This window comes from Lampetra fluviatilis, chromosome 36 (genome assembly GCF_964198595.1).
Source record: "Lampetra fluviatilis chromosome 36, kcLamFluv1.1, whole genome shotgun sequence".
Classification (NCBI taxonomy): domain Eukaryota; kingdom Metazoa; phylum Chordata; class Hyperoartia; order Petromyzontiformes; family Petromyzontidae; genus Lampetra; species Lampetra fluviatilis.
In genome coordinates this window covers 9,992,276-10,007,825 of record NC_136310.1, presented here as the reverse complement: position 1 = coordinate 10,007,825, position 15,550 = coordinate 9,992,276, and the positions used below count along the sequence as shown (strand labels likewise).

The 15,550-nt window shown below is 51.0% G+C and overlaps 1 protein-coding gene across 2 annotated transcripts in view; it reads left to right on the top strand.

Annotated features, from left to right (window-relative positions):
• The first annotated feature begins 2,203 nt into the window (after positions 1–2,203).
• The window catches only part of LOC144945092 (uncharacterized), a 54,113-nt gene continuing 40,766 nt past the window's right edge, over positions 2,204–15,550 (top strand). Inside the window, exons 1-2 of one of the 2 annotated variants that reach the window (XM_078873336.1) lie at positions 2,204–3,632; positions 5,614–5,805. In XM_078873336.1, coding sequence (XP_078729462.1) covers positions 2,947–3,632; positions 5,614–5,805 — 878 coding nt within the window. In that variant the 5' untranslated portion in view covers positions 2,204–2,946. The remainder of the gene's footprint in view (positions 3,633–5,613; positions 5,806–15,550) is intronic. The other variant, XM_078873337.1, reaches the window with a different exon arrangement.

Sequence of the window (15,550 nt, the reverse complement as noted above, 5' to 3'; positions counted from 1 at the left end):
AGTCACGTCGTTAGAAATGAAATACAATAAAACAAATCACGACGTTTCAATCGCAACACAAGCGGTCGTCATCAGGCAAAGGAGTCAGCCTCTAAAGGCAAACTGTAAGGAGATGGGAGTAGCCCAAGTGTAACAACACCAGAAGGCACGGGCGGTGCACGAGTTGCCAATGCAGCAACAATGGCTTCTATACATTTCCACGTGATAAGCCACCTCGTTGAGCTATAATTTGTGGCCAGGTTGCTTCTGAAAAAGAGCGAAACAGCTCTGGGCCGGCCTGGCCTGGTAAAATAAAAATATGATAATTGTTTTTTTACCCTTCTATCTGGCAACAAAACTGACACCTTTTTTACAGTTGCCAGATAGAAGGGTAAAACACCAATTATCATTTTTTACTGCCAAATGAGGTTCCAATGGTGTAAATGCTTACCCCAAGCTCTCATACTCTGATGGTGCATTGGCTTTGAGTTGTGCGCCTTTTGGCGTCATCTGGTCCAACCCATGTGAGACTAGGCTCTAAGGAAAGCTGTCTCGGGTGTCTGGACCAATCAACTTCAAGGACAGTGCATATATTATCAGAGTTATGTTTTTTGTTTGCATTATGGCTGCAGGTATTGTGGTCTATGCAAACATGACTCCTTGTAAAAAAAGGTGTCAGTTTTGTTGCCAGATAGAAGGGTAAAAAAACACTTATCATATTTTTTACTGGCAAATGAGGTTCCAATGGTGTAAAATAAAAATAGTTTAGATTTCGGAGATGGTGAATGGTGGTGACTGTATGAGTGGCAGTTGCGATTGTGGATGGTAGGTGAGGTAATGATTGGTGATTGTGTAGTTGTGGATGGCGTTTGTGATTTTGGATTGTGCTGGTTGATGTGATCGTGGTGACAATGTTGGCTCTGCTGGATGTGTAGTGGGACGCTGTGACTGATGATTGTGTTCACGTAGCTTTTTGTGGCGATGGTGCTTGTGGTGGCAATAATGGTTCTGGTGGTAAAGATGCTGCTTGTTGTGGCGATGATAATTGTGGTGGCAGTAATCATGTATGTTGGTTGTGGTGGTAAAAATTGCTGGTTATTGTGGCGATGGTGCTTGTTGGTGGCAATGCTAATGGTTGTGGTGGTAAAGATTCTGCTTTTAGTGGAGATGGAGCTTGTGGTGGCAATGCTAATGGTTGTGGCGATGCTGGTTGTGGGTGTCAGCCGTTGTTGCCTGTGATGGTTTTGGACACACGCATGCCGTCCGGCACGACGGAGTATAGACAAAGGAGTGTCAGCGTGGGCTCCTGCAAATCCCGGGGGGGTGGTGGTGGTGGAGGCGAGATCCGGGTCCTTAGGGGCCCTTGGGGGGAGGCCCCCCCCCCATCCCCCGCATTGATCTCCCCCGCGCCCTTGTGCGGCACGGCGCGCGACTTCGTGATTCACCCCCCACCCCCTTTGCCCACAGCGATCCAGGGAATCGACGCCTGTCAGATTCGATTCGCATTGATTTCGTGAAACCTCACGGTCCCTTTGTGTTTGAACCGCACATAATCAGAATCTTTATTTATCCTGTCTGCCTGTCTCTCTATCTCGTGTGTGGTTCTGTCCCGTCTTATCTGCATTGTATTTTCTTCATTGTGTTGCCTTGCTTGTGTATATTGTCTTCATCAAATCTGTATGTGTTTTGTGTATACATTCTTTATTGCCCACTATTTACAATAGAGTTTGTATTGTCTACAATGGGTGTCTTGTGTCCCATCTCGTCATCTGTACGTTGAACGAATCGAATACCGATTTCCTTCTGGGCGCTCGCGAAGCGATTACGATTCATCGCGACTACGATTCGACGTTAGGTGATTAATCGCGAAACTTGCAGCAGCGCGCACACAGCGACATCAACAACAGCGCACAAGGCCGATCTCGCACAATGATGCGTCGGTGCTGCCGCTAACGCTAAAGCCGCGAACGCGGCAGCGAAATCCACAGGGCGCGCAGCAGACGGGGATCGACTCGAGAATCGCCAACGAAGGGGAATCGGCTTCATAATCGATAAATCGATTCATCATTGAGCGCGGTCGCTGAAGGGAGGGGGTGGGTGAGGGGGAGGCGGTGGGGGAGTGGCCCCACGCGCGCCACGTGACCCGACCCCCCCCCCTTGCCCCCCCCCCGCGCACCGGTCCCAGTCATGGGCAGTCGCGCGCCGAGACGCTCGATCCTCAATGAATGAGAGGGGGGGGGGCTATGCGAGGGGCGGGGCTACGGGTGGAACCCCCCCCACCCCCCCCCGGCTTGACTCGACCACGGGCTGCGCGACTCCGTTCACCGCGGGCTTCGTGCGAGAGATGTGGCGCGTCGCCTTCATGCAGCAGTGGATCGAGCATGCCTCTCCCCCCCCACCTCTTTGGTGGTGGGGGAGGGGCGGGGGGGGGGGGGTCCTGCACCACCCCCCCCACCCTTCCCCCACAGCCCGGCTCCCGCTCGCTCCCCTCCCCTCACTGAATCGATTACTCGGCAAGTCGATTAGACAGGCGCCGTAATCGATTGATCGATTTTGTCTCGGCGCTCCTCCTCCTCCCTGCATCATCATCGTCGTCCCCTTCTCCTCCTCGTCAGTGTGGCTGCGGTGTTCGTCGATGTTGTTACCGTCATCATCATCGTCGTCGTTTGCACGGTAGTCGATTTGGCTCTACGTTCGTTGTTGTTGCTGCTTACAACTGCAGCAGTCAAAGTCGTTTCATTCGCCCGGCTTGTCGGCTCCATTGTTTCGTCGTCGTCGTCAGAGTCGACGAGGTTGATCGTCGTCAATTGCAGCGATCGCCGCTCTGATTATCATGCCCGGAGTGCCGCATTCGCTGTTGTAATCGTTACGGCGTCATCGCAATTAATTAACTATAATCATCGTCTCCATCATCATCATCGTCGCCGCCTTCATCGTCATCGTCGTTGGCTGCCGCTCTCGGCGCGAATGAACGAAGCGGCGCTCCCGGAGAGGAGGAGGAGGGGGGGGGCACCCCGCGAGGGGCAGGAGAGGGCGGAGGAGGAGACGACAGTGGGGGGCCCGGGCCCCCCGCAGCCCCCCACGGCTCAGGACCCCGACTCCCCTCACCCCCGCGGCTCGAACCCCCAAACCGCGACCCCCGAGCGGCGGCAGACCCCGCAGACCCCTTCCCACGACGGCGACTCTCGCCCCCACGACTCCTCCATCGCCGCGGGGTCCCCCGCCCCCAAAGAGCCGCTTCCCCCTCGCCCCCTCAACTCGCACTCCGCCCTGGATCTCAACTCTCACCCCCTGGGTCCCCGGCCCCATCACCCCCTCAACCTCAACTCACATCCCCTTGACCCGCAGCCTCAGCCTCAGCACCACCTGGACGCTCTGCCTCTACCCCCGCTGCCGCCTCTGTCCGGTTACGGGATCGTCGGCGTCGGGGTAGCGAACCTCCCCGAGGCGGGTCCCGGGTCGCCCGCGGCCGGGACCCCCCCGGTGAGGCACCAGGCCCTGCGGCAGAAGCGGTCCCGCGTGTGGGAGCACTTCGACCCGCCCGCGGGGAGCCGCGTGCGGTGCCGCGTGTGCGGCGTGAGCCTCATGTTCCACAAGAGCACCACGGCGCTGCGGGAACACCTGCGCAGGAAGCACGCGCTGCAGGAGCTCAGGTGAGGAGCACGCGGGGTGGGGGGTTTGGGTGAGTGGTGGGGGGGGTGAGGGAGGTGGGAGAGTTTAGGTGAGGGTGAGTGGTGGGGGGGTGAGGGAGATGGGGGGGGGGTGAGCGGGGTGGGAGAGTTTAGGTGAGGGTGAGTGATGGGGGGTGGTTGGGGGTGGTGAGGGAGCTGTAAGAGAGAGGGTGAGTGGTGAGCGGGGTGGGAGAGTTTAGGTGGGGGGATGGTGAGGGAGGTGTGAGAGAGATGGGGGGGGGGGTGAGCGGGGTGGGAGAGTTTAGGTGAGTGGTGGGGGGGTGAGGGAGATGGGGGGGGGGGTGAGCGGGGTGGGAGAGTTTAGGTGAGGGTGAGTGATGGGGGGTGGTTGGGGGTGGTGAGGGAGCTGTAAGAGAGAGGGTGAGTGGTGAGCGGGGTGGGAGAGTTTAGGTGGGGGGGGGGGATGGTGAGGGAGGTGTGAGAGAGATGGGGGGGGGGGGTGAGCGGGGTGGGAAAGTTTAGGTGAGTGGTGGGGGGGGGGGTGATGGAGGTGTGAGAGAGATGGGGGGGTGAGCGGGGTGGGAGAGTTTAGGTGGGTGAGGGAGGTGTGAGAGAGAGGGTGAGCGGGGTGGGAGAGTTCAGGTGAGTGATGGGGGGGGGGGGGGTGAGGGAGGTGTGAGAGGTAGGGTGAGCGGGGTGGGAGAGTTTAGGTGAGGGTGAGTGATGGGGGGGGGTGAGGGAAGTGTGAGAGAGAGGGTGAGTGGTGAGCGGGGTGGGAGAGTTTAGGTGAGGGTGAGTGATGGGGGGGTGGGGTGAGCGGAACTGAGGGTGACGGTGGGGGGGTGAGTGATAGTGGGGGGATGAGGTGAGAGAGATGGGGGGTGTGATGGTGAGGGAGGAAGGTGAGAGGCAGGGTGAGGGGGGTGGGCTGAGCGGGACTGAGGGTGACATAAGAGAATGGGGGGGGGGTGAGTGGGGGGGATGAGGTGAGAGAGATGAGGGTGAGATGATAGGGGGGTAGTGGTGAGGGATGGAAGTAGATGGGGGAGTGGAAGGGGGTGAGAGAAGTGGTGGGGGGGGGTATGAGAGATACTGTGCAAGTATAGTGTGAGTTTGTGGTGAGATGGGCGTGATGTGAGGAGAGTGATGTGGTGGGTGGGTGAGAGTAGTGGTGGGATAATGGTGATAAGGTGAAGAGAGCGTTAAGTGTGGGAGATTGTGGAATGAGTGTGGTGTGATGTGTAGAGGGGTGAGAGTGACGTTGATGAGCTGTGAGGGTAGTGAGAGTGATGGTGTGTGGGTGGTGACGGATGTGATGATCGTGGTGAAGGTGGTTGTGGCTGTGAAGATGTCAGTGGTGGTGGTTATGGAGGTGGTTGGGAGATGTGTGTTGATTGGTGTGATGACGCCAGTGGTGGTCGTGGTAACAGAGGTGGAAGAGAGATCTGTGGTGATGGACGTGATGTCAGTGGTGGTGGTGGACGTGGTTGGGGAGATCTGTGGTGATGGACGTGGTGACGCCAGTGGTGGTGGTGGACGTGGTTGGGGAGATCTGTGGTGATGGACGTGGTTGACGTGGTTGAGGAGATCTGTGGTGATGGACGTGATGATGCCAGCAGTGGTGGTGGTGGTGGTGGACGTGGTTGGGGAGATCTGTGGTGATGGACGTGATGACGCCAGCGGTGGTGGTGGTGGACGTGGTTGGGGAGATCTGTGGTAATGTACGTGGTTGACGTGGTTGAGGAGATCTGTGGTGATGGACGTGATGATGCCAGCAGTGGTGGTGGTGGTGGACGTGGTTGAGGAGATCTGTGGTGATGGACGTGATGATGCCAGTGGTGGTGGTGGTGGTGGTGGACGTGGTTGGGGAGATCTGTGGTAATGTCCGTGGTGACCGACACCGGCGGTGGAGGGCATGATGACTGAGGCGGCTGTGAGCCCTGTGCCGACGATGGCTGTGACGATGACGGTGGCTGCTGTGGTGGCGGTGGCTGCGGGGGAGTGATGGGACCCTTGGAGAGAGACCTCGGCATCAGGTGCTGCGGCAGAAGCGGTCGCGCGTGTGGGAGCACTTTGATCCCCCTGAGGGGAGCCTGGTGCGGTGCCGCGTGTGCGGCGTGTGCCTCACCTTCCACAAGAGCACCACGGCGCTGCGGGAACACCTTCGCAGGAAGCACAGCGACCAGGACCTCGGGTGAGGAGGGTGATGGGGGGGTGAGGAGAGTGAGGCTGCTGCTGAATGGGCATGTAACGATTCACCTTCCCCACCACACACCCCTTTACTCGATCCACCCCACCCCCTCGACTCTTGTGATTCGTCAGTGGAGTAGCTATCGGGTGTGCAGGCGGTGCAACTGCACCCCGCATTGCTACGGTCTAAAGTGGCCCAGGCGGCAGGCTAAAAGGAGAAGGGGGGGCCATTTATTTAATTCATTTCCTGCGGGGCCTGTGAAATCGCAGACCTCATACTTACATGTTAGACCAAAGACAAACGTGGAGAACCATGGACTCTTATTAGAGATCCACACACTTATGTAAAGGGCCAGTAGACTAACAACGTATTGACAAACATAGGACCCATAGACTGGCAGACACACAGAACAATAACTCACAATGGAGACCCACGGACTAACATAAAAACCACAAACTAACGTAAGATTCAGTGGCAGAGGTATCAAGTGGTGTAGGCAATGCAACTGCACATGGGCCCAACTGCCGGGCGACAAAGAGGGGGTGGCTGGGGGGAAATTGAAAGAGTGATTGGGGGGGGGTCCCTTTATAGGGGCAGCACGATGGCGAGATGTCAACTCCCTCACCTGGTATACAGGAGGTCGTGGGTTTCATTCTGACCCTAACCCCTTAATATTTGGGGTTTCAACGTTCTCCCCGTGGTAGCGTGGATTTTTCTCCGGGTCCTCCAGTTTATCCCCTCCACATTTAGAATAAACGTGCGTTGAGTATTTGGCTGCTGTACATTTCCACGAGATGAGCCACTTCGTTGAGCTATCACTTGCGCCCAAGTAGCTTCTGACAAACGCTACATAGCACAGTGGGGCCTTACCTGGTAAAACGAACAATAGTTGAATAGTTTTAAACTTATATTCTTTGCACCAGGGCCCTTGCCATGTCAACCACACGACTACACCACTTCGATTAAGGGTTGCAATTCTATTCTAAGAATAGATTTACACAATATATAAACTTTTCATTTGAATAGTTTCTCATTACTTCTGTCTCCACTGGTTCTCTTTTGCATGTAATTTGCATAAATACTCATTGATGGATTCTCACGCGCGCGATTGGATGCACCGCGTACCCCGTGCCCACGAGTCTGCGTCAACGCGGCGAATCGATGCATCGTTACATGCCTTGCGGCGATGAACGCTCAGAGTGGTGAGGGTGGTGAGGGTGAGTGCGGCGCTGTGAGGGCAATGGTGGCGGTGGTGAAATATGCGATGATGATGACTGTAATAGTGGAGGTGGATGTGAGAGTGGTGGGGTGATGGTGGTATTGACTGCTGCGGTGGTGGTGAGGGTCTTGGTTGTGGTGAAGGTGGTGGTGAGGGTTCTTGGTGGTAGTTGTGAAGGTTTTTGTGGTGACTGTGGTAAGGATAGTAGTGAGGGTGATGGGGTGGTCATAGTGATGGGCACAATGAACATGATGATGATGGTAGTGGTTCTGGTAAGTGTGGTGGTGTGAGTGATGGTGGAATTGGTTGTGGTGAGGTGGTGGTGAGGGAGGAGAGGGTGGTGTGGATTTAGTGGTGGTGAGGAAGCATTTGCCAAGTCGTCATCATTAGTTGGAGCCATCCCTGGATTTTACCCAGGTGTTGGTCAGCCTCCCATTGTATTTGGACAAGATGGAAATTGCACTATACAGCAATTCAACATCGCTGTCACATCCCAAAAGTCCAAGGAAAACAACCTAACGCCCTGGCCTATTAGAGTGACCCGGACCATAAAGCGGAGTCGTAGGTCCTGTTGAAATTCCCTACACCTCCTGCTGTAGCAGACAGACAACAGCGTCTGTGCGGGACCACACTGGGGGATCCGCAACCTCTCGGCGAGCCTGTTGCCTGCCAAGGCGATTTTGAATAATCTTTTCCAGGACCTTTTCCCGGCGCCTCAAGGAGGGAAGATACCCCGGTAGTTACTGCAAACGGTGCAGTCCCCCTTCAAATTGGGCGGCCACCAGGGTATTTTTCCAATCCCGTAGAATCCGTCGTGCGGTCCAAGCAATTGTTATGATGTCACGTAGCAGAGTCTGCACGCAGTCGCCACCCTCCTCAGCAGTTCGCTTGGGAAGTCATCTCTACCCAGCACTTTACCTGGTCTCATCCTCCGGATCGCTCCACACACCTCCTTGGCTGATGGCACATCAGCCAGCCGCTCACAGGGGATGGCTACTTCCTCTCGCCTTCGAGGCTCCGCAACCATTGCAGGAACAGGCCCTCCTTGCCCCATGATATTGTTTGAGCTTAGGAAATCACCCGCCACCCTCATCAAGACCTCACAAAAATGGTCAGTAAATCTCTATAGATATTCCTGAGGGTCAGAGTTCAAATCTCCATTCTTCACCAGGAACTTGCCACTGAGAGGTAAGACAAGCACAAAGCATCTGCCTGTCATCAAATAACCCCCCCCCCTCCAACTCACCATGAGTGATGTGGCAGCTGTGTAAGAAAGTGAAGAGTTCCAATACCTGGGCAGTGTGATCATTACCAACTCCGATTTGGCAATGGATGTCTCGCATCTTATAAGTTTAGCGGCAATGTCTTCTCATTGGCTACGAAAGTAGCGGTGTATGGGAGCTACCTGGCCTGTCACTCCATACGAAGCCACAGTTATGCCCCCCCCCCCCCTTTCTCTGTGCTCGCAAAACGTGGACCCATTTCCAGGCACAAGCTGAGCTAGCTTGATACTTTCAGGATGTGACCCGTCTGACCCATCCTGGGTTTAACCAGCCTAGATTGTGCGAGAAGCTCACAGATACTTGAAACATCTGAAAGCATTCCCATTGGCCAGCTCCTCAGGCAGGTTAAAGTAGGCCGCATGCCCAACCACCACTGGCCCAAGCAGCTTCTGTTTGGCCGGGTAGATGGGGATACATGTGCACAGCATGGGTTAGAGAAGAGATTGACTGATGTGGTACAGAAGGATATGAAGCGGAGTGGGCTTACCGTTGACTGGTACCAGCGTTGTCAAGATCGGCCTCTATGGAAGAGGAGGCTCATGAAGGACCCTACTGGGCAGTTGGAGGCATTTGCTCTCCAACAACAATGGAAGTCGGAAGAGCGACGCTCACAACAACGAGCGGAGCGTTGGACAGTTAAAACGCAGCGAGGTAGCATTGTAGGGAGCGCAGGTGGTGCATCTGACAGTCATCTCAGTCAATCTGTCCTCCTGCCAGCAGAGAGCCTTCCACACTTTGCCATGGCCTAAAAGTGGACCTAGCCTGGCACAAGCACCGTGGTGACATCACCACTTAGTGGAGAATAATGGTTGTTTTTGGCAAGGGTGGCGGTGTGGGTTGTCAGGTTGAGGGCGATGGGGTGAGAATGGCGAATTGAATATGGGGGTGATAAGTGGAGGGGTGGTGGCGATATTGTTGGTGAGGGTGGTGGTCACGATGGTGGTGGTGATGGCAACTGTGTGCGGTGCTGAGTGCGGGTAAGCCTCAGTCCATGGACAACGGCACGTGAAGAGCTCGGGTGAGCAGGTGAGGGTGAGCAGTGGTTGATGATGAAGGAGACGCTAGCGGTGGTGATGAAGCTCAGGAAGCACACGACGAGAAAGTGCGCGCTACACAAGCCCAGGTGAGGAGGATGATGAGGTCCCGGATGGTGGTGGTGGTGAAAGTGTTGAGGGCGAAGGTGATGATTGTTATCATGGTGGATGTGATGGTGGGGTGTGTGCCATAATGATGGTGGTGGTGATTGGTGTAGTGTAAGTCGAGGCGTTGGTGAGTTTGGGAGTGGTAGTGGTGGTGGTGATGATGAAGGTGATCACGATGATGATGGTATGGTGCTGGTAGTGGTGGTGATTGATGATAATCTTCCCTATAAAATACATTTTTTGTCTCTTGTGTGTTTGAACGCAACTTGCGATGCTTTTAATTCACAAAGTGTGGGGTTTACCTTTCAAAAAGTACCCAGACACCACGAGATAAGCCCCGGGGTGAGCCAGCACTATTCGTATTTCACATCCGTCCACTTTAAAGTAGTTTAATTAACAATGTATTACTATTATATTACTACGCTGAGCGCGCGCCAAAGCTCGCATCTGTATGTGCGAAACGCTGACCCATGGTTCCCATAGCAACGCACACAATCGGTGGGGGGGGGGAATTCTCATTCGCGTAAATAATGCAAAAAATACATACAACGCTGAGGTAAATTCTTCAAAGTGTGATGTCCCCCCCCCCCCTCTTACTACTATCGGGTCGGTAGCTGCTACTAATATAGTCCGTAGATACTATTATTGTAGTGCGGGCGGGGGGATGGTGGGAGGGGTAGCACCTCGGCTGGCTGGGGCTGGGCCACTACCCCCCCCCCCACCATGCCCCCGCCCGCAATCGGCGCCACCTCGGCCGGCTGGGCAAGCTAGGCGAGGCCGGGGGCTGTGCACAGGACTAGGCCTCACCACGGCACTCTATTAAGTAAGTTAACTGCTATAGAGTCGATTGATACTATTATAAAGTAAGTAGATACTACTGTAGAATCAGTAGTTACTACTATAGAGTCGGGATATACTACTGCAGAGTCGGGAGATGATATTGTAGAGTTGGGAGATGATACTGTAGAGCCAGCAGATATTGCTATAGAGTCTGCAAATACTACTATAGTCAGATACTGCTATAGAGTTAGTAGTTACTACTATCGTCAGTGGATACTACTATAGAGTCAATAGATACTACTGTAGAGTCAATAGATACTATAGAATCAGTAGTTACTACTATAGAGTTGGCTAATATTACTGTCACTCGATACCACTATAATCAGTATATACTGCTACTGTAGTCATTAGATACGACTGCAGAGGCAGTAGATACTACAATAGTCAGTAGATACTACTGTAGAGTTAGTAGTTACTACTATAGTCAGTGGATACTACTACGGTCAGTAGTTACTACTTTAGAGTCGGTAGATCATACTATAGATTCGGTAGATACTACCGTAGAGTCGGTAGATACTACCGTAGAGTCGGTAGATACTACTATGGAGTAATTACTACTATAGTCATTGGATACTTCTGCAGAGTCAGTTACTACTATAGAGTCGGTAGATACTGATATAGAGTCGGTAGATACTACTGTAGAGTCAGTAGATACTGATATAGAGTCGGTAGATACTACTATAGAGTCGGTAGATACTACTATAGTCAGTAGTTACTAATCCAGTCAGGAGCTACTACTATAGAGTCAGTAGATACTACTATAAAGTCAGTAGATACTACTGTAGAGTCAGATACTACTAAAGAGTCACTAGATTCTACTCTATTGTATGTAGGGTGTGTAGGTCTATATGCCTATGCGGGGGTAAAAACATTTTTTGAGGGGGCGGGGGGTCGACAATTTTCGGAAACCTTTTAGATCAACTATTTACTCCCCACTTTCTATAACTTTTTGGACTTCAGCAAGCCTCTTATAATTTTGTTGACAAACAAATGGACAAAAGGCAAGCCGGGCTTTCACAATAGCTTAGTATTTGTGTATTTACATGTTATGTTTTTAAGAGAAGTTTTGAAATATATTTTTTCCCCAAGCAACGCCGGGTGCTTCCCGCTAGTAGTTTATATATAGCGGCAGCCATGCAAACGGCATGCTGACACGCCGAACATCATGGGACGCGAGGCTTTAGACGACAATATCAAAATGAAAATGAATTAATCGCCAAGACTGAGCAATACCAAATTAAGCCACGGGCCGCACAACCACTAAGATTGTATGGGCTACCAAAAATTCATAAAATCTGTATCCCATTACGACCCACAGTAAGTACAATAGGCTCTGCCACATATAAAGTAGCAAAATATGTAACTAAACAAAAACAGCCCTACATCGGAAGGACATCTTCATTTATAAGAAATTCAGAACATCTTGTGAATGTGATTAAAGATATTAATTTTAACCCTAATGATATTCTGGTAAGTTTTGATGTAATTTCTCTGTCTCACTAAGGTTCCAGTTAACGAGTCACTTAAATTACTTGATTCACTGGTAAAGTAGACAGGTTTACCGGAAGATATTCAAAAACTAGCCGACCATTGTCTAAATAACACTTATTTCTTGTGGAGAGGTGTGACCTCTTTAAACAAAAGGAAGGAGCAGCAATGGGCTCTCCTTTTTCTCCTGCTATAGCAAATCTGTACTGTGCTTGTCACTGCATGGTGCCGGGGCTTACGAAGCCCGGTGGGTAATGTGTTGTCATTATGGGCAGCCCGGGTTACAGGGTGTGGTACCAGCCCTTGCGGGGCTTGGTGAGCACTGCTCAGCGCGGAGGCATCGCGAGCAGTGTGCGGTGCGGGCTCCCGGTGAGGGAGCGAGAGGGAGCGTCAGCCAGCCAGGGTGACGTTGGGGCATGATACGCTGGTTGACCTGCTGACACGTGGCCGGATGCTATTGGAGGGGGGCCACCGGTGGACGGGGGCCGCGGGGCGGTCACGTGGTCCAAAAGAGCTCTCGGGAGCCTTCGAGAAGCAGCTCGAGAGACCTGGAAGTTTCAAGTTTCATGTATTAGGTAGAGCCCTGTGAGCCATTCGGCTCTTGAATTGGGTGCAACCGCAACAAACAAAAACATGAACAAAAAACATCTTAAAGTGAATATGTGACTGAGTGCAAACAGAAAATCCAAGAAAAGACAGCAAAAAATTGCAGAAAAATCACCGTACACCAACACTGTGTGGGCGAGGCGAAGGGCGGAGCCAGCCCCAGCCCGGGGGCATACAACGATGGCCCAAGAGAAGAAGCCTCTAGCCACGCGGTCCGGGACCCAGCTTGTGGTCCAGACTGGGATAGCGAACCGTGTCTAGTTCCGCCGTAGCGTGGTTAGATGGGCATTCGAGACCCGAGTGTAGATCGTGTTGCGTGCTGTTGTATAATAAATAGTGTTGCTCCCAAGATAACGTCTGCGACTCAGTTGGACTCACTACACATGGAAAACTTAGAAACAAGAGCACTTGCCTCAAGTACATTAAAACCATATTTTTGGTTGAGATATGTCGATGACACTTTGGTTGTCTGGCCACATGGTAAAGACATACTTATTTAATTTTTAAATCATCTCAATGCGCAAAACCCAGCCATTCAGTTCACCATGGAAATGTAGGTGAACAACACACTCCCATTCCTGGATATTTTGCTTGGACGCGGTCAAACTGGCAAAATAACACACAGCGTCTACCGAAAGGGAACGTACACAGATGCCTATCTGAATGCAGATTCGCATCATCACCCAGCACAGAAATCCTCTCTCATCAAGATGCTCATACATCGGGCAAAGAGAGAGTCAGATGGTGAAAGTTTAGGGAAAGGGATTACACATGTTTAAGAAGCACTAAGACTGAATGGTTGCAATAACGCTCAAATTAACAGGGCATTGAATGCCAAATCAACATCGAATAACAATACTGCTGAAAGTGATCAGATTATCAAAACAATTAAAATACCATATATCTCGGGAGTTGCTGACAAATTAGCCCGTGGTTTACAAAAGCAAAACATTAAAGTGAGATTTGGTATGGTACACAAAATTCAAAAACGAGTGTCTTGTACTAAAGATGAATTACCGAAGTTATCAACAGAAGATGTATATCGGATCAATTGCTTATGCGGAATGGGTTATATTGGACAGACGGGACGTAACATTAGCGTAAGACTAAATTAACACCAAAGTAACATTAAATTATCCCAAACAGAGCTGTTAGCAGTGGCAGAGCATGCTTGCCAACAAGGACATTCAATTGATTTTGACAATGTTGAAGTGTTATGCAGAACTAATTATTACTGGCCAAGATTAGTTAGAGAATCTATTGAAATTTCGAAGAATGCAAATTATTTTAATCGCTGTGATAGCTATAGACTCAGAGCAGCCTGGAAGCATATTAATAAGTAATACACAACACACATTGCAATTCCTTACAGGTGAGTCACATGCTAAGTGGTTGATTACTGATCTATTACATAATTGCATACATCCCCACCTCTGATCTCGAATCCTGATGGGGGTTCAACAATGATGACGTCATTCTGCACTAATTAAGACGGAGCAGGTGGATGGCTTCACTATTCTGGCAAATCGCCCGAAGATGCTGGATGTATATTTCCAGCGAAACATCGTACTCAAATTTTAAATGTTGTGGATCCACTCTTCAACACACCGGTGGGCTAAAGTCGTGAACTATTTGTCTTTTGTCAACGTGACACATTTTTTACTGATTGGCCGTGTCGGGTGGTGGAGGGTTGTGACACATTTATAAATAACGCGATCTAACCCAAAAACCTTCATTATGAGCCTACGTGTTAAAATGAAACATGGAAATCAAATTCCGACCAGATTAAAACCTCGGCAGAATTTAAACTCATTGAGCTAATATATCACAAAGTTGTTGACGGCTCCGATGCTGCTGCTGCCGCCACCACCATCACTGTCCTCTCCAACCTGCCTCCTGTTCGACGACAGATTCCCAAACATTCACCTCTTTCGGGCGTCTCCATTCACCTCCCATTCAATGGCAGAGCCAGGATTTTCAGTTAGGGGGGGCAACCCCTCCAGCAATGAAAAATGATACGAGTTGTTAGTAACTAAGGACTTGTCCCTTGCTTTATATTCGACGCGTGTGCGGCGATGGCACAGCCATCGATCGAGGGTCGAATTTGACGTGTGTGATCTGCATCGCACTCCCTGAAGGTGAATGCCTTCAGGGAAGTCGTGGACTGTATACGCAACTGCGCACAATTCTGAGTCACTTATAACTGCTTTGCCGTAACATATTGCCAGTTATGGACTCAGACTATTGTCTTATCATCTCATAGATTCCCTGGCACATAATAATATGCTACGCAGTGGGGGTCGCAAAATGCCGATTTATTACTAATAAACCCCAATGATCCGACCGAAATTAGGAATTTCGATCGGATCATTGGGGGGGGAACGTGCCACCCCCCCCCCCCCCACTGGCTCCGCTAGTGCTCCCATTGCTCGCAGCCCCCGCGCCTAACCGAACCTGTGGCGAGTTTCGGTGGATCACCATTGCTGGATATTTGTGAAAAATAACCTTATTTTAGGTCATCACATTCCTCCAGTATAAATACATATTATGATTCACAGATGTTTTGAAACTCCCTTCTTCCCGATGGGCTTCGAGCACGTGCCATACCCTGGCTCGCCAGGAGAAGGCAGTGCAGCAAGTGTGGTAATCGCCACCTGTTTCCATCTCGATGGGATAGAGCGCTGCCCCCTCGCATGTTTGGGTTTTTTTACGGGTTCTCCGGTTCCCTCCCACTCGTATGCACTGTGTGTACGTTGAACTTCTTTCGCACCGTACGTAGCCAATCGTGCCGATCGGAGATACGGGAGAAGGACAACAAACTTAAAGGCAAAAAGCAAATCTAAGAAATGAGTTTTCAATCTAGATTTAAAAGTCCACAGCTGCAGTGGTTTCCAAATCTTAATAGAAAAACTCAATGGATAAAACAATCACGTTAATCTTCATAGAAAAACCCAGTTTTTGATGAGTGTATAAACATTTACCGTTAATCTTAATAGAAAACCCCGTTTTTGATCAGTGTGTAAGCACCGTTAATCTTAATAGCAAAACGCCTTTTTGATGAGTGTGTACACATTCACAAATGAGTGTAATAACACTAACTTTTAATAATAATAGAAAACATCTATTTTTTGATGAGTGTACAAACACTCACCGTTAATTTTACTAGAAAA